The sequence below is a fragment of the Vigna unguiculata genome, chromosome 1, assembly GCF_037176805.1.
Source record: "Vigna unguiculata cultivar grain cowpea cultivar isolate G323 ecotype 2 chromosome 1, ASM3717680v1, whole genome shotgun sequence".
NCBI lineage: Eukaryota > Viridiplantae > Streptophyta > Magnoliopsida > Fabales > Fabaceae > Vigna > Vigna unguiculata.
The window spans coordinates 47,214,288-47,241,516 of record NC_140792.1 but is presented as its reverse complement, the minus strand read 5'-3'; the positions used below and the strand labels follow the sequence as shown (position 1 = coordinate 47,241,516).

General features: G+C 33.9%; 2 protein-coding genes and 4 pseudogenes across 3 annotated transcripts; 4 read left to right on the top strand and 2 right to left on the bottom strand.

Moving 5' to 3' along the window:
- Nucleotides 1-939: 939 nt before the first annotated feature.
- On the top strand, nucleotides 940-2,213 carry LOC114193479 (putative serine/threonine-protein kinase-like protein CCR3 pseudogene; annotated as a pseudogene).
- A 1,498-nt stretch (nucleotides 2,214-3,711) lies between these two features.
- Nucleotides 3,712-5,125, top strand: LOC114193322 (putative serine/threonine-protein kinase-like protein CCR3 pseudogene; annotated as a pseudogene).
- A 3,683-nt stretch (nucleotides 5,126-8,808) lies between these two features.
- LOC114193400 (putative serine/threonine-protein kinase-like protein CCR3 pseudogene) lies at nucleotides 8,809-10,196 on the top strand (annotated as a pseudogene). The gene has a single exon (XR_014996408.1). The product of XR_014996408.1 is annotated as a putative serine/threonine-protein kinase-like protein CCR3 pseudogene (transcript).
- A 3,520-nt stretch (nucleotides 10,197-13,716) lies between these two features.
- Nucleotides 13,717-14,942, top strand: LOC114181103 (putative serine/threonine-protein kinase-like protein CCR3 pseudogene; annotated as a pseudogene).
- Nucleotides 14,943-15,069: 127 nt separating this feature from the next.
- On the bottom strand, nucleotides 15,070-22,993 carry NFXL2 (NF-X1-type zinc finger protein NFXL2). The gene is made up of 13 exons (XM_028081141.2): nucleotides 21,719-22,993; nucleotides 21,530-21,643; nucleotides 21,376-21,431; nucleotides 20,806-20,872; nucleotides 19,693-19,785; nucleotides 18,187-18,272; nucleotides 17,778-17,940; nucleotides 17,497-17,652; nucleotides 17,086-17,276; nucleotides 16,834-16,915; nucleotides 16,480-16,686; nucleotides 15,715-15,804; nucleotides 15,070-15,456 (listed from the first exon to the last, which is right to left on the bottom strand). Exons 1-13 carry the CDS (start codon nucleotides 22,868-22,870, stop codon nucleotides 15,301-15,303), a joined length of 2,613 nt encoding a protein of 870 aa, XP_027936942.1. The 5' UTR covers nucleotides 22,871-22,993; the 3' UTR covers nucleotides 15,070-15,300.
- A 733-nt stretch (nucleotides 22,994-23,726) lies between these two features.
- On the bottom strand, nucleotides 23,727-26,755 carry LOC114173765 (phosphoinositide phospholipase C 2-like). Its single transcript, XM_028058356.2, has 9 exons — nucleotides 26,272-26,755; nucleotides 25,974-26,170; nucleotides 25,728-25,863; nucleotides 25,414-25,647; nucleotides 25,084-25,313; nucleotides 24,771-24,888; nucleotides 24,452-24,604; nucleotides 24,264-24,350; nucleotides 23,727-24,153 (listed from the first exon to the last, which is right to left on the bottom strand). Exons 1-9 carry the CDS (start codon nucleotides 26,584-26,586, stop codon nucleotides 23,860-23,862), a joined length of 1,764 nt encoding a protein of 587 aa, XP_027914157.1. The 5' UTR covers nucleotides 26,587-26,755; the 3' UTR covers nucleotides 23,727-23,859.
- Nucleotides 26,756-27,229: the final 474 nt, after the last annotated feature.

Genomic DNA, 27,229 nt, shown 5'->3' with positions numbered 1-27,229 from the left:
AAAAAAACCCGTGCGTTGCACGGGTAGAAAGACTAGTATGTAACAAACTTGTGTCACTCTCGATCAATCAGAAAATTAAAATATTATATATATATATATATATATGGAATTATTACAAGAAAATAATTTATTTAATACTAAATCAAATATTATTATAAAATGTATTGAAATTTTAAATAAATTTAATAAAATTTGATTAAAATGACTAATATAAAGGACTAAATTGGTCTAAAGTTTCAAAATTAACTAGTTTCAAAATTAACTGAAAGTTAAGGGACCAAAAACATAATTAACCCTTTTTAAATTAGTTCTTAATTAATTTAACTATCAATTATAATATTTTATTCATAAGAATGACTATTTTAGTGACTAATAAATTTTTATTTTATAAATTGATATCTAAATTGGTCATTATAATATGACTAACAATTTTTGGTTACTAAAATTAATTCTTATTAAGAGTTCTCTTATAATGAATATATATAATACTTGTATATTTTCTTTATATGAATTATTATATTAAAATCTCTAATTTCACGATAACAAGTGTATGTGCGATTATGTAGATTTAAAACTAAGTTAGTATAATACATTAATTAAATTAATATGATGATCTAAGATCAGCATATCTTTGGTAGATAGAATAAGAACTACTAAAAAAGAAAATATGAATAATTTTTCCAAAATGTAATTTATAATTAAATATTTTAACAAAAACAACTATTACACTAAATAATATAAATACATCGATCATTGGTTCCGGAAGCTTTGTTGATGTGTACGAGGTGGGACCTATAGATACACGTAGCGTGAGTAAGTTAATCTCTATTAATTTATAATTAAAATGGAAGGCTAAAGTTAACCTTCTCCCTTCTCAGTGCCTCGAATCTTCTGAACTGATACAAACGCGTAGTGTCTCTGTATATAAACATCTAAAGGGAGTTCTTTGAAAGTACATACTTTCAGATGACTCATTTGATGACAAGCTTTTGTTGGGCTGTGGACAGTGCCATAAGGAGTGAGACTGCGTCAAATTTGGGAGCATCCCCTGCCCACAGTTTTGCTTCGGTAGTGGACTATGCATTGAGAAGTAGTTCTGCTTCTGAACCAGATTTGGGAACGTCCCGTGTCCCCAGTTTTGGTTCGGGAGTGTTCTACGTGCGCGCTGAAGGGTCATCACCAGTGGGGTCCAATGTCACAGAAGATGTTATTAAAGGCTTACAATTATTCAGCAAAGCTGAGCTTGTAGCAGCGACCAACAACTTCTCGCTTGACAACAAGATTGGTGGTGGTGCTGTGTACATAGGCAAACTCCTTGATGGTCGTGAGGTTGCAATCAAGACGTGTGAAAAGACCTCAATTAAATCTAAATTGGCCTTCTTGTCTCGCCTACACCACAAGAACTTGGTTGGACTAGTTGGGTTCTGCGAAGAGAAAGATGAGAGGCTCTTAGTGTATGAGTACATGAAGAATGGTTCATTGTATTATCATCTGCATGAGAAGAAGAACGCGGAGAAGGGTAGCAGTGTGTTGAATGATTGGAAGTTGAGGATAAAAATTGCTTTGGATGTTGCCCAGGGAATACGATATCTTCATAATCATGCAATTCCATCAATAATTCACAGAAACATAAAGTCTTATAATATTCTTATGGATGCTACTTGGACGGCAAGAGTATCAGTATCAGACTCTGGATTGTGTTTGATGAGTTCAGAAGTTGACCGTGATCACCCACTTGGTTACGGTTTAAATGTATTGACGGGAAAGAGTGATGTGTATGGGTTTGGAGTTGTACTGCTGGAACTTTTAACAGGAAAGAGAGCTATATTCAAGTATGGCGAAGATGGAGGCATATTTGGAACTTTTATGAGTGTGGTGGACTTTGCAGTGCCTCGTATTTTGGCCGGAGAATTGGTTGAAATTTTGGATCCAAGGGTTGGACCACCTGATGTGGACGAGGTAGAGGCAGTTGAATTATTGGCCCATTTAGCTATCGATTGTGTGAATTGGAAAGGGAAAGATAGACCAACCATGGCTCACATTTCGTTCCAGTTAGAGAAGAGAGTTTCGTATTTTGAATCTATTCTTTAGAAATATAAGAGATATGTGCTTTTAGTCAAATTATTTTATTTTATTTTATTCACATATTTGATATATAATTAAAAATGTAATAAAATATCAATCTTAATAATATTTGAATTTTTATTTTTAAATTTCAATAATAAATAAATATATTTTTTATTTCTATATAAAAATACTTTTTATGTAAAAGAATATTAAAAATAAAGATAAATAATCGATTTAATAATCAGTATTGATTTATTTTAATTTTAATATAATAAAAAATTATGCTATAAAAAGTATTAATTTCGTTAATTTTATTTTTAATTAAAATATATGTACATAAATTTAAATTTTTTAATAATTTTATAAATATAAACTATATATTAATATTAATTTTGTTATTTAATATAAGTAGATATCTTGGGTTGGGTTGACAAATAAACTCATCTTGTAGGTATTGTTAACTCGTTCCCAACAATGAATTTCTGCATTTAATGGATATGGGAGAATCTCTGACCTTTTCAATTAGTTGCGGAGATGTACATATTTATCATGTCCTCGTACTTATCATAATCTCAATCTCCGTTTAAATTATTAAAATATTTATATTTATTTTCCTTATAAATAGAGTATATCTAGAGCTCAAGTAGTGTAGTTTTGAAGCGAGATCAAAGGCTTAGTCTGGCTGCGAAAGACGAGTATAAGGAACACACATGGTGGTGCGAATGAGAGTTTGTTGTTGGAAGAGAAGAATAAATGAAGTGTATTGCGGTAATTCTTAGAGTTGTCAAAATGGGTTGGAACTCGCGGGCCAACCCGGCTTACCACGGGTTCAGGCTAGGTTAGGTTGAAATTTTTTTACAAATTTCAATATGAGTTGGTTTTTAACCCAGCTCACCCAGAATCTGGCTCACCTGGGTTGAACCCGTGGTGAGCCACCGGCTCACCAACCTGTAAATAAAGGATCACACAATTATTTTTTGTTAAGTTAGATTTTGTATTTGGGTCATCTTAGGTTATTTTTTTAGCCAACACATAGATAATTTGTATTTTTGTGATTTTGATTTGTATTTGGATTGTATTAAAGTTTATTTAGATTTTAATTAGAATGACAATCTACTTTTGACTAATAAAAAATAAAAAAAAATCGTATTTTTTGTAATTAAGTGAATTTGTGAGTCAACTTGCTTAACCCACCAACCAGCGGTGGGCCGGGTCGGATTGAAATTTTTTTAACTTGTTAATTAATGAGTCGGGTTATGTTAATTCACTAAATCAACACGTGATAGGTCAAGCCAGATCAAACCAGATTATCCATTTTGACGGCTCTAATAATTATCACAGGCGAGAGGCATCATCATGAAAGCATGAAAAGCGAGAGGCATCATCATGAAAGCATGAAAGGTAGGTGCACTAAAATGAAGTTGCAAGAGTTTGGGATTACTTAGAAGGAGAGAGATTATAGTACGAGAAAAAGAAAAAAAAAAAAGGCCGATATCAAAAATAAAAGCCCAAAATCTTCTGCACTTCCTCATTTAGCAAGGCTCAGAAAATGAAAATGAAAAAAGGAATTGCCACGTTATGCGCGTGTGTTGAAATGAGTCAAAAAGATCATTTTCGTTTATAATTAAAGTGGATGACTAAAGTTAACCTTCTCCCTTCTGATTGCCTCGATCCTTCTCAACTGGTACGCCTAGTGTCTAGGTATATAAACATCCAAAGGGAGTTCTTTTGAAAGTACATACTTTGTCATGGCTCATTTCATGGGTGATGCAACAAGTTTTTGTTGGGCCGTGGACAGTGCCATAAGTAGTGAGAGCGCCTCAAATCTGGGAGCATCCCCTCCCCATAGTTTTACTTCGGTGGTGGACAATGCATTGAGAAGTAGTTCTGCTTCTGAAGCAAATTTTCTCCCCAGCTTCACTTCGGAGGAGGACAATGTGATAAGGAGTAGTAATGGAGAAAGAACAGACGTGCGCGTTGAAGGGTCATCACCAGTGGCGTCCAATTACACAGAAAATGTTGTTAAAGGCTTCCAATTATTCCGCAAGGCTGAGCTTGTAGCAGCGACCAACAACTTCTCACTTGAGAACAAGATTGGTGGTGGTGCTGTGTTCATAGGCAAACTCCTTGATGGTCGTGAGGTTGCAATCAAGAGGGGACCAAAGAGAAAGACCCCATTTGAGTCTGAATTGGCCTTCTTGTCTCGCCTACACCACAAGCACTTGGTTGGACTAGTTGGGTTCTGCGAAAGGAGACATGAGAAGCTCTTAGTGTATGAGTACATGAAGAATGGTTCATTGTATAATCATTTGCACGAGAAGAAGAATGTGGAGAAGGGTAGCAGTGTGTTGAATGATTGGAAAATGAGGATAAAAATTGCTTTGGATGCTGCCCGGGGAATACAATATCTTCATAATCATGCAGTTCCATCAATTATTCACAGAAACATAAAGTCTTCTAACATTCTTATTGATGCTAGTTGGACGGCAAGAGTATCAGGGTTTGGATTGTGTTTGATGAGTTCAGAAGTTGAGCGTCACCAACAAATAGAAGGAAACGTTGGATACATTGACCCTGAGTACTACGGTTTAAATGTATTGACGACAAAGAGTGATGTGTATGGGTTTGGAGTTGTACTGTTGGAACTTTTAACAGGAAAGAGAGCTATATTCAGGTATGGCGAAGATGGAGGCAACCCAGGGACAATATTTGGAAGTTTTAGGAGTGTAGTGGACTTTGCGGTGCCTCGTATTTCGGGCGGAGAATTCATGGAAATTTTGGATCCAAGGGTTGGACCACCTGGTGTGGACGAGACAGAGGTAGTGGAATTGTTGGCCCATATAGCTATCAATTGTGTGAACAGGAAAGGCAAAGATAGACCATCCATGGCTCACATTTTGGTCCAGTTAGAGAGGAGAGTTTCGTATTTTCAATCTATACTTTAGAAATAAATATAAGAGATATATGTATGTTTAGTCAAATTTTAACTTTTGTTTTATATATATTTATGTATTTTATATATAAAGTAAAATATAATAAAACATCAATCTTAATACTATTTGAATTTTTATTTTTAAATTTCAATAATAAATAAATATATATTTTTAATTTCTATATAAAAAGATTTTTAAAAATTGAAATCTTGTCACCATCCAACTAACGTGTGCTAACAGCAATCGGTCCTATCCTTTTGAGGTTTATTTCTTAGCGAGTGAATTTACTGTGATTTTAAAGCATGTGAACAAGTAGGCTTTTACGAAAACATTCTGCAGTTGCGGCCTAACCGGAGAAAAGAGCTTGTTATTAGATTAGAGCTATTTATATTATTAGTTACATGTTTTCATACATAAAAAAAACTAATTCTTCTTTAATGGAACAAAATACATAAAAATTTAGCCTAACAATATAACTATGTATATCTATTAAAGAGGATCTGGTTTAACTAATCCAAGTTATTGCAAATTTTCTAACCACATGAAAAATTAAACCTAAATCTATTCATGTATGTTTTGTATATGATTCAGAAAATAGTGGAGAACTAGTCTCATACTTTTTTAAATTTTAATTTTTTATAGATCATACATAGATTAAGTTATTAATTATAAATGTCATTTATTTTTAAGAATTATAAAATACTTATATAAACTTAACTCAGTTAGTTCAATTATTAAAAGATATATTTAAAATTATTTTCGTTTCTTACTTTTTTTTAACTTATTCAAACATTTTTATTTTTCATTCTAACCTCTCTCTTTTTCTCTCTGTCATTAGGAAAATAAATTTTATATTTAAGTTAACATACTAATTAGTAGCAGGAAAATTATAGAAAAAACGTGTTTTGAAACCAAGTGCAAAATACACTAAAAGAAGTATATGTAATTTATGGTTGAAGGTAAGATTAATACTGTTCTTCTTAAAGACTTTGTTTTATAATAAAGCGTATGAGTTATCCTATATTATCTTCGAAGTTTAATAGTACGAAAATAAATATTTTGAAAAATTTAATAAAGTTACTAAATAGAATAATTTTTTAAATTTTTTATAAAAATTATAAAAATAAAATTTTAAGATTTTCCTTTTTAGAAAATAATTATTTATTAAAATTTATCAAACAAAAATTTATCAAATTATTATTATTTTTCTGGTAAATATTGAAATGAAAGTTTAGAAGTCAACTTGTGGGATTTTCTTAATTGATCTTTGTTAATCATAATCCTTCTTTTATTCTTTTATTTGTCAAAATGGATCAGTGTTAATAATCTGTTTCATTTTAAATTGCGGCAGGGGACTAGTAGTTGTATTTGGGGCTGACATCTCCTGGAGCTTTGCCTATATTGGACAATGCTGAGGTATCACTTGACTACCTTGCTAACATTACTCAAAATTGTTCAATCCACTTCATAAGTTAGGGTGTTGAGTTCTCCTTATCATGGCACGCTTGTGGGTATTTTTATATATATATACTCATAAAAATAAATTTATTTTTTTCTAATAAAAGAACAAATAAAATTTTAGCCTAACAATATAACTGTGGATATTTATTAAAGAAATGTAGTTTAATTAATCGAATAAGATATCCAAATTATGTAAATTTTCTACCAACATGCAAACCTAAACTTAATTTTATTATATAATATTTTGTATCATTATAAGAAATTTTTATATAATAACTAATTTTAGTGACAAAAATAATTAGCTATTATCGTAACTAACTTATATATAAAGTTATAAACTAAAAATTATTGGTAATTAAAATATTTTAAAATAGTCTATAAATTGATCATTAATATTAAATACTAAGGTTTTGGTTATCAAAATAACTGGTCTCTAAATTAGTCATAATTAGTGACCAATTCTTTTAGTAGTTAAAACTTTACTCGATATTAAAAAAGTGAGTTTGGGAGTGTAAATTTAAGTGAATATAAAGAAAAAATAGAAATGATGTGATGGATATGATAAATAAATAAAATAACTTAATTGATAAGAAAATAAGATTACTGGTTTATCTTTATATATAAAAGTAATTTAAATTAAATTATATATACTGTAAATTATATTATAATGAAATATCAGTTATTATTAAAATGGAAAAAGAGCATTGATAAAATTATGATTTTTAGAAATTAAAATGGAATAAAGTTTTGAAAAATAAGTTAAAAGAAATTAAGTAATAATTTGACATTATGAAATTATTTTAAATTAATTTGTAGTAGTTTAAAATAATGAGTAAATACAAATATAAATACAACACTCACCTTTATTTTCATGCTACAGTACATTAATAGAAAGAAAGAAAGGCTTATAGAACAATTTACTCTGATGATCATATTAGAGACTAATTTAAAAATTATGTTAATTAATAATAATTTTAATTTATAAATATATTTTTAAATCGGTTATTATAATGATTAATTATTTTTTGTTATTAAAATTTATTATTATTTAATTTTTTTAGTGTATGATTAAGAAAATTGCATAAAACTAGTCTCATATACTTTTTATATTAGTTTGTTATATATTTTTTATAGATCATAGATTAAAATACTAATTATAATTATCATTCATTGAAGAATTAAAATAAATTCCTTAACTCATATATACTTCAATTTTTGTTGTCATCTATGACAGTTTTCCTTATAAACATGTGCTTAATTGATGTGTAAAATAAATTTATTTGGTAATAAAGAAAAATACTATTATTATTATTATTACTAACGTAAACACAGGCGCTATCGCGCCTGTGTGTTTAGAGTTTAGGGAAGAATAATTATTGATAATTAAAGAGGAAGAGAAAAAGCAGAAACATTCGATTTTATAAAAAGTTTGTAGAAGTAACGGTCAATTTTTAAAAATTTAATAAATTATTATATTTAAAGGGTAAAATTAGTATTTTAAAATGTGAACACGAAAAGAAGAATTTCTTTTATATATTGTTATAGATTATTTGAAATATATATATATATATATATATATATATATATATATATATATATATATATATATTAATGATTGTAAAAATTAATGAGATTATAATTATAAAAATATATATATAATTTTATAATTTAATTACAGATAATTTTTATTTATTCGTAGATTATTTTTAATTATTTATTTTAAAAAATGCTTAAACTAAAGAAATGGTTAAATAAAAAATAATTAAAAATATTATTTTAGAGTAAAAATTTAAAAAATGTGAACACCAAATAGATGATTTTATTAATAATATAAATTGTTATTTTTATAATTTTAATAATAATAATAGTAATAATAATTATTATTATTATCTAAAACGCATCCGTTTGTAGATTTAAATATAGATAAAATTTTCAAAATTATTATTATTAATTATTTGAAATATGTAATAAAAACACGTTAATATACCGGCTGTCAACAAACTTAACGCCAAAATTCTTAATTGACTTATCTTAAATTATTTTATATTTTTAAATAAAAATATTATTTTATTCATATCGGTTGCGTGTTGAATAAAAAATTGTGTCTGTTCTCGTCCAAAAAAGAAAGGTCCCTCTCCTTTCTTTATGTTACAAGGAGTTAACCTTCTCCCTTCTCATTGCCTCGAACCTTCTCAATTTTTATATTAAATACATCATTCATTGGTTCTGGAAGCTTTGTTGACGTGTAGGAGGTGAGACCTATAGATACACGTAGCGTGAGTGAGTTAATCTCTATTAATTTATAATTAAAATGGAAGGCTAAAGTTAACCTTCTCCCTTCTCATTGCCTCGAATCTTCTGAACTGATACAAACGCGTACTGTCTCTGTACATAAACATCTAAAGGGAGTTCTTTGAAAGTACATACTTTCAGATGACTCATTTGATGACAAGTTTTTGTTGGGCTGTGGACAGTGCCATAAGGAGTGAGACTGCGTCAAATTCGGGATCATCCCCTGTCCATAGTTTTGCTTCGGTAGTGGACTATGCATTGAGAAGTAGTTCTGCTTCTGAACCAGATTTGGGAACGTCCCGTGTTCCCAGTTTTGGTTCGAGAGTGGACTATGTGATCAGTAGCAGTGATGGAGAAAGAACAGATGTGCGCGCTGAAGGGTCATCACGAGAGGCGTCCAGTGTCACAGGAAATCTTGTAAGAGGCTTCCAATTATTCAGCAAGGCTGAGCTTGTAGCAGCGATCAACAATTTCTCACTTCAGAACAAGATTGGTGGTGGTGCAGCGTACATAGGCAAACTCCTTGATGGTCGTGAGGTTGCAATCAAGAGGGTTGAAAGAATGATCTCAATTAAATCTAAATTGGCTATCTTGTCTCGCCTACACCACAAGCACTTGGTTGGACTAGTTGGGTTCTGCGAAGAGAAAGACGAGACGCTGTTGGTGTACGAGTACCTGAAGAATGGGGCGCTGTATGATCATTTGCACGAGAAGAAGAATGTGGAGAAGGGTAGCAGTGTGTTGAATGATTGGAAAATGAGGATAAAAATTGCTTTGGATGCTTCCCGGTGTATAGAATATCTTCATAATTATGCAGTTCCATCAATTATTCACAGAGACATAAAGTCTTCTAACATTCTCATTGATGCTACTTGGACGGCAAGAGTATCAGATTTTGGATTGTCTATGATGAGTCCAGAACCTGACCGTGATCACCGACCAATGAAGGCAGCAGGAACCGTTGGATACATTGATCCTGAGTACTACGGTTTAAATGTATTGACGGCAAAGAGTGATGTGTATGGACTTGGAGTTGTACTGCTGGAACTTTTAACAGGAAAGAGAGCTATATTCAAGTATGGCGAAGATGGAGGCAGATTTGGAACTTTTATGAGTGTGGTGGACTTTGCAGTGCCTCGTATTTTGGCTGGAGAATTGGTGAAAATTTTGGATCCAAGGGTTGGACCACCCGACGTGAATGAGGCAGAGGCAGTGGAATTAGTGGCCTATATAGCCCTCCATTGTGTGAATTTGGAAGGGAAAGATAGACCAACCATGACTGACATTGTGAACAATTTAGAGAGGGCTTTGGCTATTTGAGAGAGTAGCCATCATAGCATTTCCAGTGGCTCTATCTCTGTTGTTTCCGAATGATAAAAGTTCAGCCCCGGAAAAGGGGACAAAATATTGAAAATTTTGTGAATTCTTATTCATTTTTCTCAATTCCATATCTTCATTCATTCTTTCCATTATGGGTATTCCGTGCCTGTTAAGATTTAGAGTATATTATGCTGTGATTTGTAGATTGTAGAATCTCAGAAACTTGCCTATTGCCTAGCAGAATAAAAGAGCAGTTATTGCAAGAAACAAGTAATTAAGAATTAGAAGATTGTGGATTGTTATGTAAAAGTATTTATGATAGACATGGAGTGGGAGAAGGAATAAAGCGAGATTCTTGGGGGGTTGAGTTGAGGAGGATACGGAAAGATAGGGATGAGTTGGGGAGCGAAAAGGGGAAGAGGAGAGGAAGTAGGAAGGAAGAAAAGAGACGAGATAGCAGTGGGAAACAGAAAGAGAGAGAGAGAGACGAAAAAGGAAGAGATAGTTCTTGTTCGATCTTGATCAGCTCATCTCGGTAAGGTCAGGATCAGAACAATAATACTTGTGTATTTTTTTATATGAATTATATTTAAAACTAAGCTAGTATAATACATTAATTAAATTAATATGATGATCTAAGATAAGCATATCTTTCGTAGATAGAATAAGAACTACTAAAAAAGAAATATAAATAATTCTTTTCAATAAATATAAATAATTTTTCCAAAATGTAATTTATAATTAAATATTTTAACAAAAATAACTATTATACTAAATAATATAAATGAAAAATGATTTTTTGACTATTAAATTTTAACAATTTTTTCTTATCATCTTCTAAATGATTTTCTATTTTGCTGCTGAACCCAACAAAAAGAAGGCATTTATGACGTTGTCTCATGTACTAGAATATATAATCGTTATGACCTTAGCACTAGTGCAGATTGTAAATTTAGTAAAAAGTTCAATCGCCAAGTAGAAAAAGTATCAGAGTTATATGATAAAAACTATCTGTCCATTTCATTTTAATTTGCAAGAGAAAGTGTGTGTGTGTATCTGCGCTTTCATCAGTTGAGATGAGAAGGTGCGAGGTAAGGCAAGGGAAACCTCCCTCTCCACCAACCATTCCTAGCCAATTCAAATTCCAATTATCTCAACAAATTCAAACTATTAACAATTAAAATCACTGTTAATTATCTCCACGTGTAATAATAAATATTACTTTGACCGTTGAATTAATAATTAAGCAAAATCTTATTGCAGAGGTAAAAAAAGTTGATTGGAAGAGAGCTTACAGAGAGTCCTTAGTTAGTAGAGGTTAGTTATTGATAAAGCTTATACTTAGTAAAACTATTATTTCAATTAGTTTATAGTCTTTTTAGTTGAAAAGCTTGTGACCTATTCATAATATTAAATAAAATATACTTTTTATAGTAATTTGTAATATTTTTTGAAACGTCATTAGGGGTGGTGTTTTTTAAAAGGATTTTATTTTATTCACTCTCCACTCATAAGACGTGATTTTTTTACTAAATAAGATATTAATGATCATAAAAAAATAAACTTACTTTATTTTTCTTTTTTATTATTATTATTATTATTATTGGCCCATATAGCTATCAATTGTGTGAACAGGACAGGGAAAGATAGACCATCCATGGCTCACATTTTGGTCCAGTTAGAGAGTAGAGTTTCGTATTTTCAATCTATACTTTAGAAATAAATATAAGAGATATATGTATGTTTAGTCAAATTTTAAATTTTATTTTATTCATATATTTTATATATAATACTCCGTTAACGGTGTTACAAAACAGAACCAAATAAAACACGAATTGTCAGAATGAGAACCATTTTAAACATTCGGTAAACATGATGACCATTTTAAACATTCTATCAAAATTTAAGCCTTAATTATAAATGTCATTTATTTTTAAGAATTATAAAATAGTTATATAAACTTAACTCAGTTAGTTCAATTATTAAAAGATATATTTAAAATTATTTTCGTTTCTTACCTTTTTTTAACTTATTCAAACATTTTTATTTTTCATTCTAACCTCTCTTTTTTTTCTCTCTGTCATTAGGAAAATAAATTTTATATTTGTGTTAACATACTATCTAACAAATCAGTGCATATCTAACAAACCAATTGTTGAAGACTTACAATTATTCAGGCAGGCTGAGCTTGTTAGCGACCAACAATTTCTCAATTCACAACAAGATTGGTGCTGGAAGGCTGGGTGTTGTGTACATAGGCAACCTCGTTCTCGTTGATGGTCGTGAGGTTTCGATCAAGACGGGTGAAAGTATTGACAAACAAGTTCAATTACGGAGAAATACTCTCTATATTTAGATTTGTTGTATCTTGCAATGAAGCACTATATGGTTCTTTTATAGGCCTTTGGACATGATCATTTAACTATATTCATTAAATATAACTACTATGTAACTCACAATTAATGAATTCTATTGCATGTTTAATCAATGTAGACCCACTCTCAACCTTTTGCAATCTCCTCGACAATTAATATAGTAACTTCCAACTACCCACATTTAAGTTTACCCAACAAAAACTCCCGTAAACTTAAATGTTCTTCTTATGCTTCATTCTGACTATCATCTTATTGTTCTCTAATAGAGAAGATGCCAGCGGCTTTATAAACATATCTGCAGCTTGTGCTCGACATTTGACGTGCTCCAACTCTACATTTCCTTCTTTCACTTGTTCTCAGATGAAGTGAAATTGAACATCAATGTGCTTGCTTCTCTCATTATTGACTGGGTTCTTTGCCAATTAATGACCGACTTGTTATCACCTCGGATCACAGTCTCCTTTTCTTGCTTCAATTCCAATTTGCTTAGAAGGTTTCTAAGGCAAACTACACGGGAGACACTCCAGGATGCTGCAACATACTCGGCTTCTCATGTTGACAGAGGTCCAATAGGTTGTTTCTTTGAAACGCAGATGAACACTGTGCTTCCCATGAAAAATACATATCTAAACGTGTTTTTCCGATCATCAACATATCCACACTAGTCGCTGTCTGAATTGAATAGCCAACTAATCGGTAATCATGTATCCTAATATTCGTAAGGCCTTTGACAGTGGATCCTTTCACAGGTTGTACTTTGTCTGTTTAAGGTCGTCGCTGACTTCCACGTTGACGTAGGGCATAATTTTGGCGCCAGCAATGACACCAAATTAATGGTTGCTGATCACCCAGAAGGGACGGTGTAAGAAAGATACTTTGGTGTGGGTCTCTTTCCTTGGAGTAGGAAAAGGGTTAAAAGTTTCACTTTCTCAACTTCTAGTAGGGATGTAGCTGCAACTCCATGTTTTACTTTGGCACTAAACTAAGCTAGTATAATACATTAATTAAATTAATATGTTGATCTAAGATCAGCATCTCCTCTTTGGTAGATATAAATAATTTTATCAAAAAACAACTATTACATTAAATAATATAATTAGGGCGGTATATTTTTTTTTAAAAAAAAAAGGGATTTTCGTGTAGATTCAATATAAACATATAATCAAAGGATGGCTAAAGTCAACCTTCTCCCTTTTCATTGCCTCGAACCTTCTCAACTATAATACGCGTAGTGCCTCTGTATGTAAACATCCAAAAGGAGTTTTTGGAAAGTACATACTTTCATATGGCTGATTTCACTGCGGATGATGCAACAAGTTTTGGTTGGGCTGTGGACAATGCCATAAGGAGTGAGACTGCGTCAAATTTGGGAGCATCCCCTGCCCATAGTTTTGCTTCGGTAGTGGACTATGCATTGAGAAGTAGTTCTGCTTCTGAAGCAGATTTGCACCCCAGTTTTGGTTCGAGAGTGGACTATGTGATAAGGACTAGTAATGGAGAAAGAACAGGTGGGCGCGCTGAAGGGTCATCACCAGAAGCTTCCAATGTCACAGAAAATGTTGTTAAAGGCTTCCAATTATTCAGCAAGGCTGAGCTTGTAGCAGCGACCAACAATTTCTCACTTGACAACAAGATTGGTGGTGGTGCTGTGTTCATAGGCAAACTCCTTGATGGTCGTGAGGTTGTAATCAAGAGGGGTCAAAAGGCCTCAATTAAATCTAAATTGGCCTTCTTGTCTCGCCTACACCACGAGAACTTGGTTGGACTAATTGGGTTCTGCGAAAGGAGACATGAGAAGCTCTTAGTGTATGAGTACATGAAGAATGGTTCATTGTATGATCATTTGCATGAGAAGAAGAATGTGGAGAAGGGTAGCAGTGTGTTGAATGATTGGAAAATGAGGATAAAAATTGCTTTGGATGCTGCCCGGGGAATACAATATCTTCGTAACCATGCAGTTCCTTCAATTATTCACAGAAACATAATCTCTCCTAATATTCTTATTGATGCTACTTGGACGGCAAGAGTATCAGTATCAGACTTTGAATTGTGTTTGATGAGTTCAGAAGTTGACCGTGATCACCCACTTGGATACGGTTTAGATGTATTGACGGGAAAGAGTGATGTGTATGGGTTTGGAGTTGTACTGCTGGAACTTTTAACAGGAAAGAGAGCTATATTCAAGTATGGCGAAGATGGAGGCATATTTGGAACTTTTATGAGTGTGGTGGACTTTGCAGTGCCTCGTATTTTGGCCGGAGAATTGGTTGAAATTTTGGATCCAAGGGTTGGACCACCTGATGTGGACGAGGTAGATGCAGTTGAATTATTGGCCTATTTAGCTATCGATTGTGTGAATTGGAAAGGGAAAGATAGACCAACCTTGTCTGTCATTTTGGTCCATTTAGAGAGGAGAGTTTCGTATTTTGAATCTATACTTTAGAAATATAAGAGATATGTATTTTTAGTCAAATTTAAAATTTTATTTTATTCACATATTTTATATATAAATAAAAATGTAATAAAATATCAATCTTAATAATATTTAAATTTCAACTAGTAACTTCTAAATAAATATTTAAAAATTTGGATACATGCAACAACATTTTTCACACATAAACTGTAAAGGTCCAACCAAAAAGGCTTCAGTGGCTCAAAAATCAACAAATTTATTCGTCCAAAATTTCCTAAAATTTCAACTTCGGAAACACTCAAGATGTATAAATGTCTATTCTTCCTAGTCTAGGATTAAAAAATGTATGGAACCATAAAAAGCACATTAAACTTACATCAGATATATCCACATTGAAAGGGAAGAAAAATAATGTAATCAGAGTGACAAAAAGGGGTAATCATTTGATTCGAGAATATCTTTGTCTTCGATCATCCACTTCATTCATCCAATCAGAGAGCCATAAAAGTCCATTGTACCCATAAGATGTAGCAGCAACAAGTATGATCAAAATAAATACAAAAAGAAGAAGCCGCTTCGCTCCGGAAATTATTTTCTGTTCAATGATTACATTCTCAGGTGGGTTAGCAAAGAAAAAGACAACTGAAACTTAAATATAACTCGATGGTTAAGAAAAGAGTAATGATATTTTGAAACACATTACATTCATTTAACACAGTGTAGGAGTAAAATAATCATTAAAAAAAAGTGAACTTTTGTATTTATAAAATACAAGAAAGTATGAACGATGGTGAAAGATACCGTCAAATAAGTGTAAAAAAATATGATTCCTCTTAAGAAAGGTAAACATTACTTGAAGTTTTGATGTTTCCTTGGATTCAAGAACCCGTTCCCTCCTTTTTCTTCGCTTTCGAACTGATTTATCTGCATCTTGATCTTGTACCTTCAATAATTACTAAAGTATTAGACACTGCCACAGCACATCTCAATAAAAGGAACATAATTTAGAAATTTGAGTAGATAGTTTATGCACTGACAGTGTGAAGTATCATCAAATCAGAAATAGACGTATGTGGTATGTTTATTAACTTTTATATCGTATTGGTTGAAATTTCAATTTTAGAACCTTTGATTTCTTATGTATGCATCTATGTAGGGGTATTGTCAATGGTATAAAATGAGGCTAACATTCTCATAATGTAATGAACGTATAATATTTATAGTTTATGCACTGACAATTTGTTTCCGCAAAATAAATGTGTATATGGCACAATAATTTCTTATTTATAGTTTATGCACTGACAATTTCACTATTTCATTATTCTTTTTTTCTTCCCTCTCTTAAAGGAGAAAGTATCATATTTGTAATTTGATGAAACAACAGAGCATCCAAAAATACACACACTACTTTTTGCCAGACATCAATATCTATATGTATTTTTGATTTGGTATATAACTCTAACTTTGTCATGATATTTATCAAGACCATAAATGACACTGCAAACACGAAGATGCCTGTACAAAAGGAAGAATTCTATAAGTGTGAACAAACCTTATAAATAAAGTATAAAAAGGATTATAGAGTATGTGTGGAAAGTTCTGACAGAATCATGATTACCTCGGTAACCCTAGGTTTACGCAATTGTAGCTCTGACTCAACAACCTGCACTTTACTCTTACAATCAGAATTGCAAGGAATTAGTCCAATTCCAAATTGATTTTTTGGTGTATCCCTTGGATGGCAACCCATAACATGATACGCTGCTTGAACATCTTGACAAACCCACTCCTTTTTCAGTGTATGACATTTGCAGCGAACTGTGACCTGTGAAGAATGATCCATATTTTTAGAAGTCGAATTGAATCAACAATAGGTGTATTCATTTGTTTAGAATGCAGTAGCAAGAAAAGAAAACTAGTACAAAAACATCGCTTGAGCTAATTGTGTTATAACTATTGAGTCATGTAGTACCTTTTTACAGCATTTCTCTGCATTTGTGCACTCACCAGGATGGCAAGTCTCTGGGCATAGATGCGTACAATTTGGCAACTTTCTGCAAACCATGAGAAAAATAGGGCTGTCATATAATTTTACTAACCAATTAATAGAACAAGAAACAAGGAAGAGAGAGGAACCAAAGTCTAACAGAGATTTAAAACTTACAGTTGAATTCAAGGGCTAAATAAACTAGATTTTAAAAAAAAATTGCTAGTCTCTAATTACCTATGACATGGCCCACCACATGAACGGACGGTCTCTTGATCCTTTGCAGATAAGCTATTGTAATATATACACTCAAACACATGAACCATTGCACCGCAGTGACATGACCGCTTAATGAGCACCTTGCATGGAGGACAGTCTCCAGGATGGCATGACCGAGGGCAATGGTGTGGACATGCAGGCTCTCTTTCCTGATCGATGCAGTTAACACATCAAGCAACAAACTATCAGTTCTAATTTTGAAAGCATACAGGAGAGTTTCTCAATTTTACACGGGAAGACAAATGAGAAACTTCATTGAGCATAAATCCAGTGATAAAACATAGAGATTACATCATAAATGACAAAGGCACCAGAGCAATATAAATAGTAAAATGAAATGGACTAATGGAATTAAGGAGGATCTAACACCTTTTGGCAAGAAAGATAACAATCTTCACATGGTTCACTTCCTCGTAATTGGTTATCCAAGGCATGGCAGGTTTTTGTACAATAATGATTGCCACATGGTAGAGGATTACCACATAAATTTTCACAGGAGAACTGTGATTTATCAGAGCAAACCATCTGACAGTAGGGTGAAAAGAAAACAGGAACTGTATTAGCAACAAAAAAGAAGTTGCTTTTGGGCAAAATAATCAAATATTGCATGTGGAAGTTCATATAGAGCTTTGAAGATAAGCAAAACAAACCATTCTGTCAGCTCCAATGTGTTGTCCAACACATGATCTCCACACAAGTTCAGGGCAAGGAGGGCATGGAGTGCCAGGAACACCTTCACTTTGTTGTATAATCTTCTTTTTCTTTGGTTTCAGAGTAAATTCTGGATTAGGAGGAGGCTTAGGACCATGACACCTTCACAAAGACAAGAGTTGAGGAAAGATATTACCCAAAAGTTAAATGTATGGACTGGTTGTTAACTCGTGTGATACTAGATTCTAATGAACCACATGCATTACTATGTCAAGACTCAAGAACATGAGTACAGACCACTGAATCTTTGTTTTAGGACTTTCAATTCATGCTAAATGCTCAAAAAATCCAAAGTCCTAACACACAGGCATTAATTTTATCATAAATAAAGAGAAATTTCTATCAAACCTTAATTTGCATGCATGGCCACATTGGTACTCATTGGCACAAGGTAGCCGACAAGGATGGCAGGCTCCATAATGGCATTTATGTGGCTACACAAAAACATAAGTTGTTAACATAAAAATAAAAAATATGAACCAACAAAAATTAAGAATACACTTCCTTTCCGTAAAACTAAAGAAAATATAAGTATAATAATGATATCTATGGATAGTTTTCTAATCATTCAGATTTATAGAAAAGCAACACTAGAAATTCGCCATGAATATATACAGGATATTTCTTTTATAAAAAATAATTGTATACTGAAATGTAATCCTCCATTTTTAAATAACTGTACCAAGCATTGAATGACATCAGCTTTATTATTTAATGGAAAATTTCAACACCAGAAACGGTTACAAATAGAACAGGAAGCTCTATTTCATTCAAATAAAAAGCTCTATTTCGATTATGGAATTTGTGAAGAAATCCAAGAACATAATAATACTCAAGAAAGTATATTCTATTGTACAGACTTATAATTGCTCTTTTACAAAATTAAAAATTTAAATTTAGTAATATACACAGCCCGATTTTTTAATAAATAAATCTGTAAAATTTTATTTGAAAGCAAGAGCAAAGAATACTTGAAGCTACAACTGGTGTTAGATTGAAGAAATATGAAAGACCTAAAGCTACAAATTAATAAATCTTTTTATATCAGTTAAAAAGCAAAGCTAAACTCATGACTTGTAATAAGAGAAAATAACAGTGATGAAATAGGGATAGCAACAGGTAACACGTCATATAAATGGTTATACGCAAACCAAATGAAAAGGCCGTATGACAGAAACCTGCTCCAAACTCATTGAAAATACTCTACAATATCACAGGCCTGTCTTGGTAGAAAATGATCATACTATAAAATGATAATACTTCAAGTTAAATCCATTAAATTAGAGATTATATTAAGGATAAATAGACAAATTTATACTTCATATGATTAACTTCTGCTCAAATACTAAGGATCTCATCTTAATATTTGAAATCAGCCACAATGTTGAGAATTAGATACTCGTGATGATTTTGATGAGATAAGCTTCTTTACATAAAATTTTAAATGTCAAATGCACATTTTATCTTTGACAGTAAGCACAACTTCAAATTTTAAACCTCACGGAGAACCAAATCTTATTATCTTTTCCGACTTTCACTTATATTCCAATTATAAAGATTATTTGTCTGTTATATCAAGAGCACAACCATGAATAGGAGACCACGGATCAAATCCCAAGAACATAATGGGAAATTAAAATTATTTCATTTTAAATCTCTAAAAGGTTTGATAAACCACAGTAGAATGGGGATGGACACCCTATTAAATATATCATATTACCATTAAGAGAAAAAAGAGACATTGTTTTTTCTAAATTATTTTCCTCTACCATAGCTTCAGCAGACTATAAATTCAGTTTATCTCTGATTGAAAATGTAAACGCCTGAGTAAAAACAAGTAATATCAAATGGTACCTTGCAATTTGACGCATGCCGACATAAAGGAGGTATAGGACATCGTTTGGGACATCTAGGAGGTTTTTGGTCCATTTCCGTACCACAAGGAACCTGGTAGAAAATCCACCACTCAGCACAATACATTTCAGGCCAGTTTTACTAAAAATTGAAGAAATCCAAGCACATAGGATCAAGTTCCAGAATATCATATAAGATAACAGTGCCATTTTTTACAAAAGGAAAAGAGAAAATAGACCACCATAAACAAACACAGAAGAAATAATAAAGAATACCAGTGTTTTTGTGTGCGTGTTTACTGACCCCAAACAACCGGCAAGATTAAGATCAATTTACTTATATTAAAATACAAAATTCCAAAGGAAATAGCATTAAGTAACCCATTGTTTACATGATCCCTGAACTCCCAATTTATTAAATAAAAATGCACTAAACAAGGCTGGTCTCACAAGTAATATAAAATAGGAACATCACACTGACTACAAAATATAGCACATAAATTAACACTGATAAACCTCCACATTTGATATTATGCATTTAACTTTGACGTTTCCCAGAATATTTTCAAAACTTTAAATGACTTTTCCATTGTTTAAATTACCACTGTATTACAACACAATGATAATTGTTCAAAAATAAAGATGATATTTTGTTAATCAACTGTTCAACACCAAAGAGACCTCCACACAATTAAATCAAACCTGCTAATGACAATTATGAGCTCAGATTTTCTTTTTCATATAAAAAAAGTTTGCAAGTCACAGCCCTGAAATAATTGAGGTTTTCGCTTTTGGTTCTTCAAACATGTAAAATAAATTCTTCTTAAGTGTTCCTTCTGAAAGCAATCAAATTACTCCTGAGTCCAACATCATCTGGCCATCAACTTCCATGAAGTAATCAGTTAATAGTATTATTTTACAGAGGCGTGTTAACAGTTAAACAATAATTTAAGTTCAAGAATGTCAAGTTTCAGAAAAAACAATTATAACAGGGCTTTCCAATAATCACAAACATGCACATTTGAATAATTATCTTTCATGAAACAGGATAAGATCATGCAACAATTTAGATGTACTCTCACGGATAAATCCAGATGTCCGCATTCATTCATACCTCAAATCGTGTCTCTCCACACGCACATGAAATTGTCACCATTATTGGGCAAGGAGCACAAGGACCTCTGCAAGAACAAACTTAAGTATCATGATGATGTATTCTTCCCAAGCTAGAGATTAAAATACAGTTTTGTACACATAATCTGAATAAGAGATCCTTTTGGTTCCTATATTCTTTTTAAATAATAATAATAATATGTTCCTTCTCTATCTAGTCCATTGTGATCACATTTTATGACACATGAGTCGAGATTCATGAGCCAAAAAGACCTCGGTAGCAGCATATGGATAAGAACTTAGAAGAGCTTATTGTTGCAGGCAGATAACAAGAATCAGCCCTAAGGCAGTCGGGATGGCCTGATCTCAGCCTAAAAGTGACCTTGCATGGGTTTCAGACTAAAAAATAAACAGGCTGACCTTACTTCAGCTCAGATATAATATCATACATAGTTTCACTTATGGGAATCATGAATCTAAGTTTTAAAAAACAAAGTAGTATTTCAGTTATTCACCTAGTTGCCTAAAGGATTACAAATCCAGCTCTAGGTAACACAGACAGGGGACATACCTATGGCATGGAGAAGGGCATTTATGGTTCTTACATCGAAGCCTCCTTCCGCATACCTAACAATTTTCATAAACGAAAAAATAATCAATGTCATCGCCATCATAACTCATAAGTCTCTTGCCAAAACAAAGCAGCTACCAAAACATGCACGCACCTCTGAGCAAGGAGGGCAATCCCCATCACAGCAGCGCCGTTTGCAAGCATGCCGACCACAGTCACGCATCCTCTGGCACTTCCTTTCACATGCCAAATCTTGATAGCAAGGAACCTACTCTAAGTTCAATCAACCTCACCAACCACAAACCAAAACACATCCAAATTCAAAAAAACAGAAATCACTTACATCTTTCTTGAGGCTCCCGCATCGACAGGACTTCTTCACAACAACCCTACAAGTCTCAACGCACTGTCCACGGTGGCATCGCTCTGGGCACCTGTGGTAGCCACAGGGCAACATCTTATCACAGGTAGCTCCACAAAGCTGTACAGAAGCATCACAAGGCATTCCTTCATAAACCCTTTTCCCACAAGGACATGTTCTCTTCCCCTTAAGGGGACACTCACCACACTCACCTGAATGACACCCTCTCTCACAAACATGCTTCCCACAGCTAAGCCTCTTCTCACACGGATGATCACACTGAAAAACACGATCACAACACTCCTTCTCCTCTTTCACCTTCCCACACTGGCAGCCATACACGCCACGGGTCCAGCAAGGAGGGCAAGTGCCACGGTGGCAAACCTCGGTGCAACGGTGAACCCCACAATCCAAAACCCTGGAACACGAATTATTACATGAAAATTCCTTGAATCCACATCGTCGAACATCTTCAATGCACCCACAAAAGCATCGAACTTTAACGAGTTTGGGGCAAGAGGGGCACGGCCCGGGATGGCAGAGTAACAAGCAATGGTGCCCGCAATTGTGTTTCAACGGTCTTCCGCAAACCTCACCGCAAGAGTGTGGCAAAACCCACGGATCGTTGGGAGGGTTCTCCACCTTCCCGCAGAAGCAGAGATACATTTTGGGAATGAGAGATTTGGGGTACTCCGATCTGCATTTGGGGCAGTTCCAGAGGGCGGTATCGGAGGCTGTGGCGGCGGAGATGGGGAGACGAGTGGCAGCGCGTGCGGCGGCAAGGTCCGATGCCTGGCGGGCCCAGCTCTGGATGCAGATGAGGTGGAAGACGGCAAAGCAGAGGGAGGAGCATGACCAAGTGGGGTCCGAGGGTTTGATCCGTTCGAGGCAGATGAGGCACGAGAGAGCACCGGCGGAGGATGACGTCAGGAATGATTGGATCTTCGATAGGTCGGCGCCGGAGTGGCCGGAGAATTCGAGGTATGGCTTGAAGATGGAGTCGGAGAGGTCGGAGTGGCGGTGTGTCTCCGTGCCGGAGGGAAGGCCGTCTGCGTCGGAATCAGAGTCGGAGAGTATGGTTGGCGGCGGTGGCGGAGAAGGATGAGAGTGGGGACGAGGCCAGGCTGATTTCATGTTGGCAGTGATGTCTGATGGGACTCTGCCTCAGCTTCTTTACGCTGTTGATGTTCTTGTCTTCTTACTTCAACACTCTTTTCTTTGTTTGTTCATTTTTGTTTCGATTTTAGACGTGCAATGGTTTTTTTAAACCTACTATATCTTACTCTGGAAGGAGTAATAATACGTACTCTTTTATGTTTTAAAAATAATTTTTTCATCTCCGTAATTTTTTTTAATTTTAGTTTTATAAAAAACGATCCGTTCATCAAATCTAATTAAACAATGGAAAATAAGGTGTTTAAAACAAAAAATAACCACAATTAAAGAATCAAAATAAAAATAACCTCACAACAACTCGAGGAAAGCGATTATTTTTAACACTTCAATTTTATAATTAAAATTTATTAAAGCTCTGCTTTTGATAAATTTATGTCAAGAAGATCATTATAAAAGAAAATTTTGCGAGTATGAAGAATAGATCCACTATAATTGATATTTTATAAGAAAATGTGATAACATTCCTCACACAGGTGTCTTAGATGAATTTATAACATTTAATGAAATGTATTTTTGGTTTTGATATTTTCTGATTTTAATTTAATTAAAAAATATATCATTTTTATGCTAAATAATGAGGTTTCATATTTGATCACTGGAAAATGTATATCTTTATTATTTTAAATATATTTTGAAAAATAAAAACATAAAACTGTTTCAGTAAAAGTATATTTGACTTAAGATAGCTGTTTATTTACTGTAATACAAGTATTCCATTTAGTGTTTCCATATTTATGATTCCAAAAGTTTTCGTTTTTTTATGCTTTGTTGTTTATAATTTTTTTCCCTTACTTGTGATGCACAGATAATCTAGTTGGAGGAATCAAAATCAAACAATTTAAGTCTCATTCTCACTCACACCCTTATATTTTCAGTATTACATTTACAGTATTATCAGTATTACAATTTAAAGACTGTACAAAAACAGAGGAAGAAGGATGTGAAAATCAAATGAATTCAAAGCGCATTAGAAGCTTCACATTGTGGTACTTTTCTCCTTTGCGGGAATACAGTGGAACTGCGCGAATTCCACTTCTTAGTTCCCACACAGGTAAACACGTTTGGCCACCAAAATCATCCTTCTCAGACATGTCATACTCATGAACTTCTACACGAAGCAGAGCCAATTCTGGAACAGAAAGTGGAAACTCAAATACCTCATTCCATGATGGAGACCAATTATCCTCCACGCTCTTAGTTTTTTTCATAACAGTATCATAAGGGACTCCAGCAATCCCCACCTGCATCACAGTGTGTCAGATAATAACCACACGCAAGGAAGCAAAAATGAACTGAAAATATGAATATGAAATCAATGTAACACAATGATTCAGTGATTATCATATCATACTCTTGCATAGAAATCAGGGGGTGAGAATTGATCAAAGTGGGTGTGCTTGAAATCATGAAACCATCCTTCCCCGATATATACAGTCACCTAAATAAGAGTAAAAATATGAGCTTTATTAGGATCTAGATTTTAGACTACATAACAGAGAAAGGAACATCATTCAATTCTTCTGGCGGTAGAGCTTTTACCTTCAAAGTTTTCTTCACAGGCAAATGAGCTTTAGGATCAAAGACCTCATTATTATGTCCAGTTTTTAACAGAAAATCTGGTTTTTTAACATAACCACATCCTCCATTGGCTTTGAACATTCCCTGCATCAACCAAAGAGATCTACCGTATCCCTGCATTGGAATGGAACCACGCACAATGAAAACTGATTAGTGGACATCTTTCATCACCTCAATATCATTTAATCAATAACACACTGCATCATCTTCCATTCTTGTAGAGTTTATTGTACAAATGCAAAAATGAAACAGAACAAGTGGGGGAGGAAGAAGTAGAAACCTGCATGTTGAATGCAACCATCTGGGCTCCATGCATCCACCCGATCAATGGGTTATAATTTGTTGAGGTAATACGAGTGCCTTTTGGATACACTCTCAGTATATTCCGCTGAGTAAACCTGCCAACAACCAAGAAAATAATACTTCTCTTTTCATTTGCAAATAAACAAAACATTCTGCTATGGATTTGTTTCAAAGCGGAATAGAATACAGCGGCTCCGGATATGTTTCAATCCACAACGAATTGGAAAACCATTAGGTATGTCACCTAAAGCATAACACTCAGAAGTTTCTAATATGGTTTCAAACAGTACCTTATGATTTCTTTTCCATGAGTTTCAGCAGCCTTTTCAAGTTGTAGCTCACTTAAACTTAGACGCCTCACTGTATCGGGATCCACTTTGAGGCATTCCGTTAATCCACCTTTAGGCTTACCAGCATGAATGGCAATTAAACGTCTGTATTCGTCTGATGCATTTTGACGTGAATTTTCTGCTTCATCAGAATCATCTTCATTGTCAAGATCATCATCATCCTCGATGTTCTACAAAAGATATTAAGCTAAAATATGAATCAACCAGTCCTCCCGTACAGAATTAAATGCAGTGTCAATTTCTATGCAACATTGACTTAGAGTCTCAGACCTTGTGATCAGAAATAGTGCCACCTCTCAAACTAGGGACTTCCTTGCCCCATGCTTCTTCATCATCCACAGGCTTTCCCTCTCCCTTTTCCTGAACTTCTTTTGCCTCAATGTACTCCTTAGGTGGTTTGGTTGATATGATAATCCTCCCTTTAAGCGATTCAGGAGAAGGAAATTCCTTCAAGCTTTCAGAGCCAGGAGAAAATAGTATGTCTCCAAATGTTTGAGTAACCATCTAAAAAGTTAAACAGGACTGATGAGTGTCAAACATAAGAATAAGAAAAAGAAGCATTTTGATTTCTCCAAGTCACTAACCTCAGCCACTTTGGCCTGAAGATCAGGAGTAAGGTGGTCTTCTAAGGTTATTACAACTGGATATTCTGAGGCGACAAAAGCATACTGCTTAATAGACCTCAAACATTTGATGAGTGCCACAGGAGATGTCAATGTCCTGTATTGAAAAAAAAAAACAAAGAAAGACACTTCGAAACTGTTTAGGGAAACAAGGGAGTTGTGATAAATTCCTGTTTAAAAGTCAGAAAAATGAACCAGTAAATTAACCTTCCATGAAGAACATGCACATCATCCTTTGATTCATTAGGCCATATATCTAATTCAATCACCCTTACACCCTTCTGCAGTGCATTGATGATGGGGAGGTCACTGCAGTCACTGCTAAGTTGGTTCCCAGTTAGATAGGAATTATGACCAGTATAAATGAAGTAATGAGACAACGGTGAAGACATATCTTGGTGCACCTGCAAATGGAAGAGCAGAAAGAACATAATCAATCACACAAGAACATGATTTATTCATTCAGAAGAAATGGAAGCACGTGTATATGAAACCAAAAAGTTACCCCAAGAGAAGGTGAGAGAGGTGGATTATTATTGTGACTGAAGAGGTAGTTGAAGAAACTCTCAAGATTGAGACCCCTTCTGTGAAAGATGCTGAGATGCTTGTGGCCATCGATGATGGCCTGAGCTTCCTCCTCAGTGGCACTCTCCTCCTTCTGCACTTCAACCAGGAAACTGCGGACGTGAGAGGCTGTCATGACGCCATTCTCATCGGAATAATGATCGAAAAGGGTCCTTATCTCCGGAGGGGCCTCCGACACGGGGAGCCTGAAGCGGCGGCGGAAGCAGAAGCAAAAGTTGTAAGTCTGCTTCGACATGCCTTAATCAATGTTTTGTTTTTCTTCACTCTGTGTGTGTGTCTCCCAACCCAACTCCTTGAAGAAATAACTAATGGGGTGAACGCGAACGGCGCGTGTAGTTTGTTGATACGAAGATGGGTGCGTGTGCGTGTTAGCTGTGTCTAGAAGATAACACTTTGGTCGGAGAATGAATACGTTTCTTGTGTTAGGTGGCAATGAAAAGGTTGTCTTGTCGTGGATACGTTTCCAGAGTCAGAATGCATGGGAGGGACCCACTTCCAACCTCCAATCTTTTAGATGTTTGGCACTTGGCAATTCCCTCCTTTTCTTCAAATCTGCCATCTCCTTGTGGGCTCTCACCATTTTCAACTATTCACGTCAAACAAAATATGAAATGAAATCTTATTATATCCTCAAAACACTTTTTAAAGAAAATACCAAAAGATGTTGATTTGTTGATAAGGATTACATGATAAATTTATTTTATGTGAACAAGATAATACTTATTTATATATATATATAGATACCAGAAGAGTGTATAAGAGATTAATGGGTGGTTTAGTGGTGGTGTAGGTTTAATAAATACCAAATATCATTAATATAGGTTCTCATTATAAAAATAAGTGATAAGTCTAACTCAATTTTATAAATAAGTTTGTGA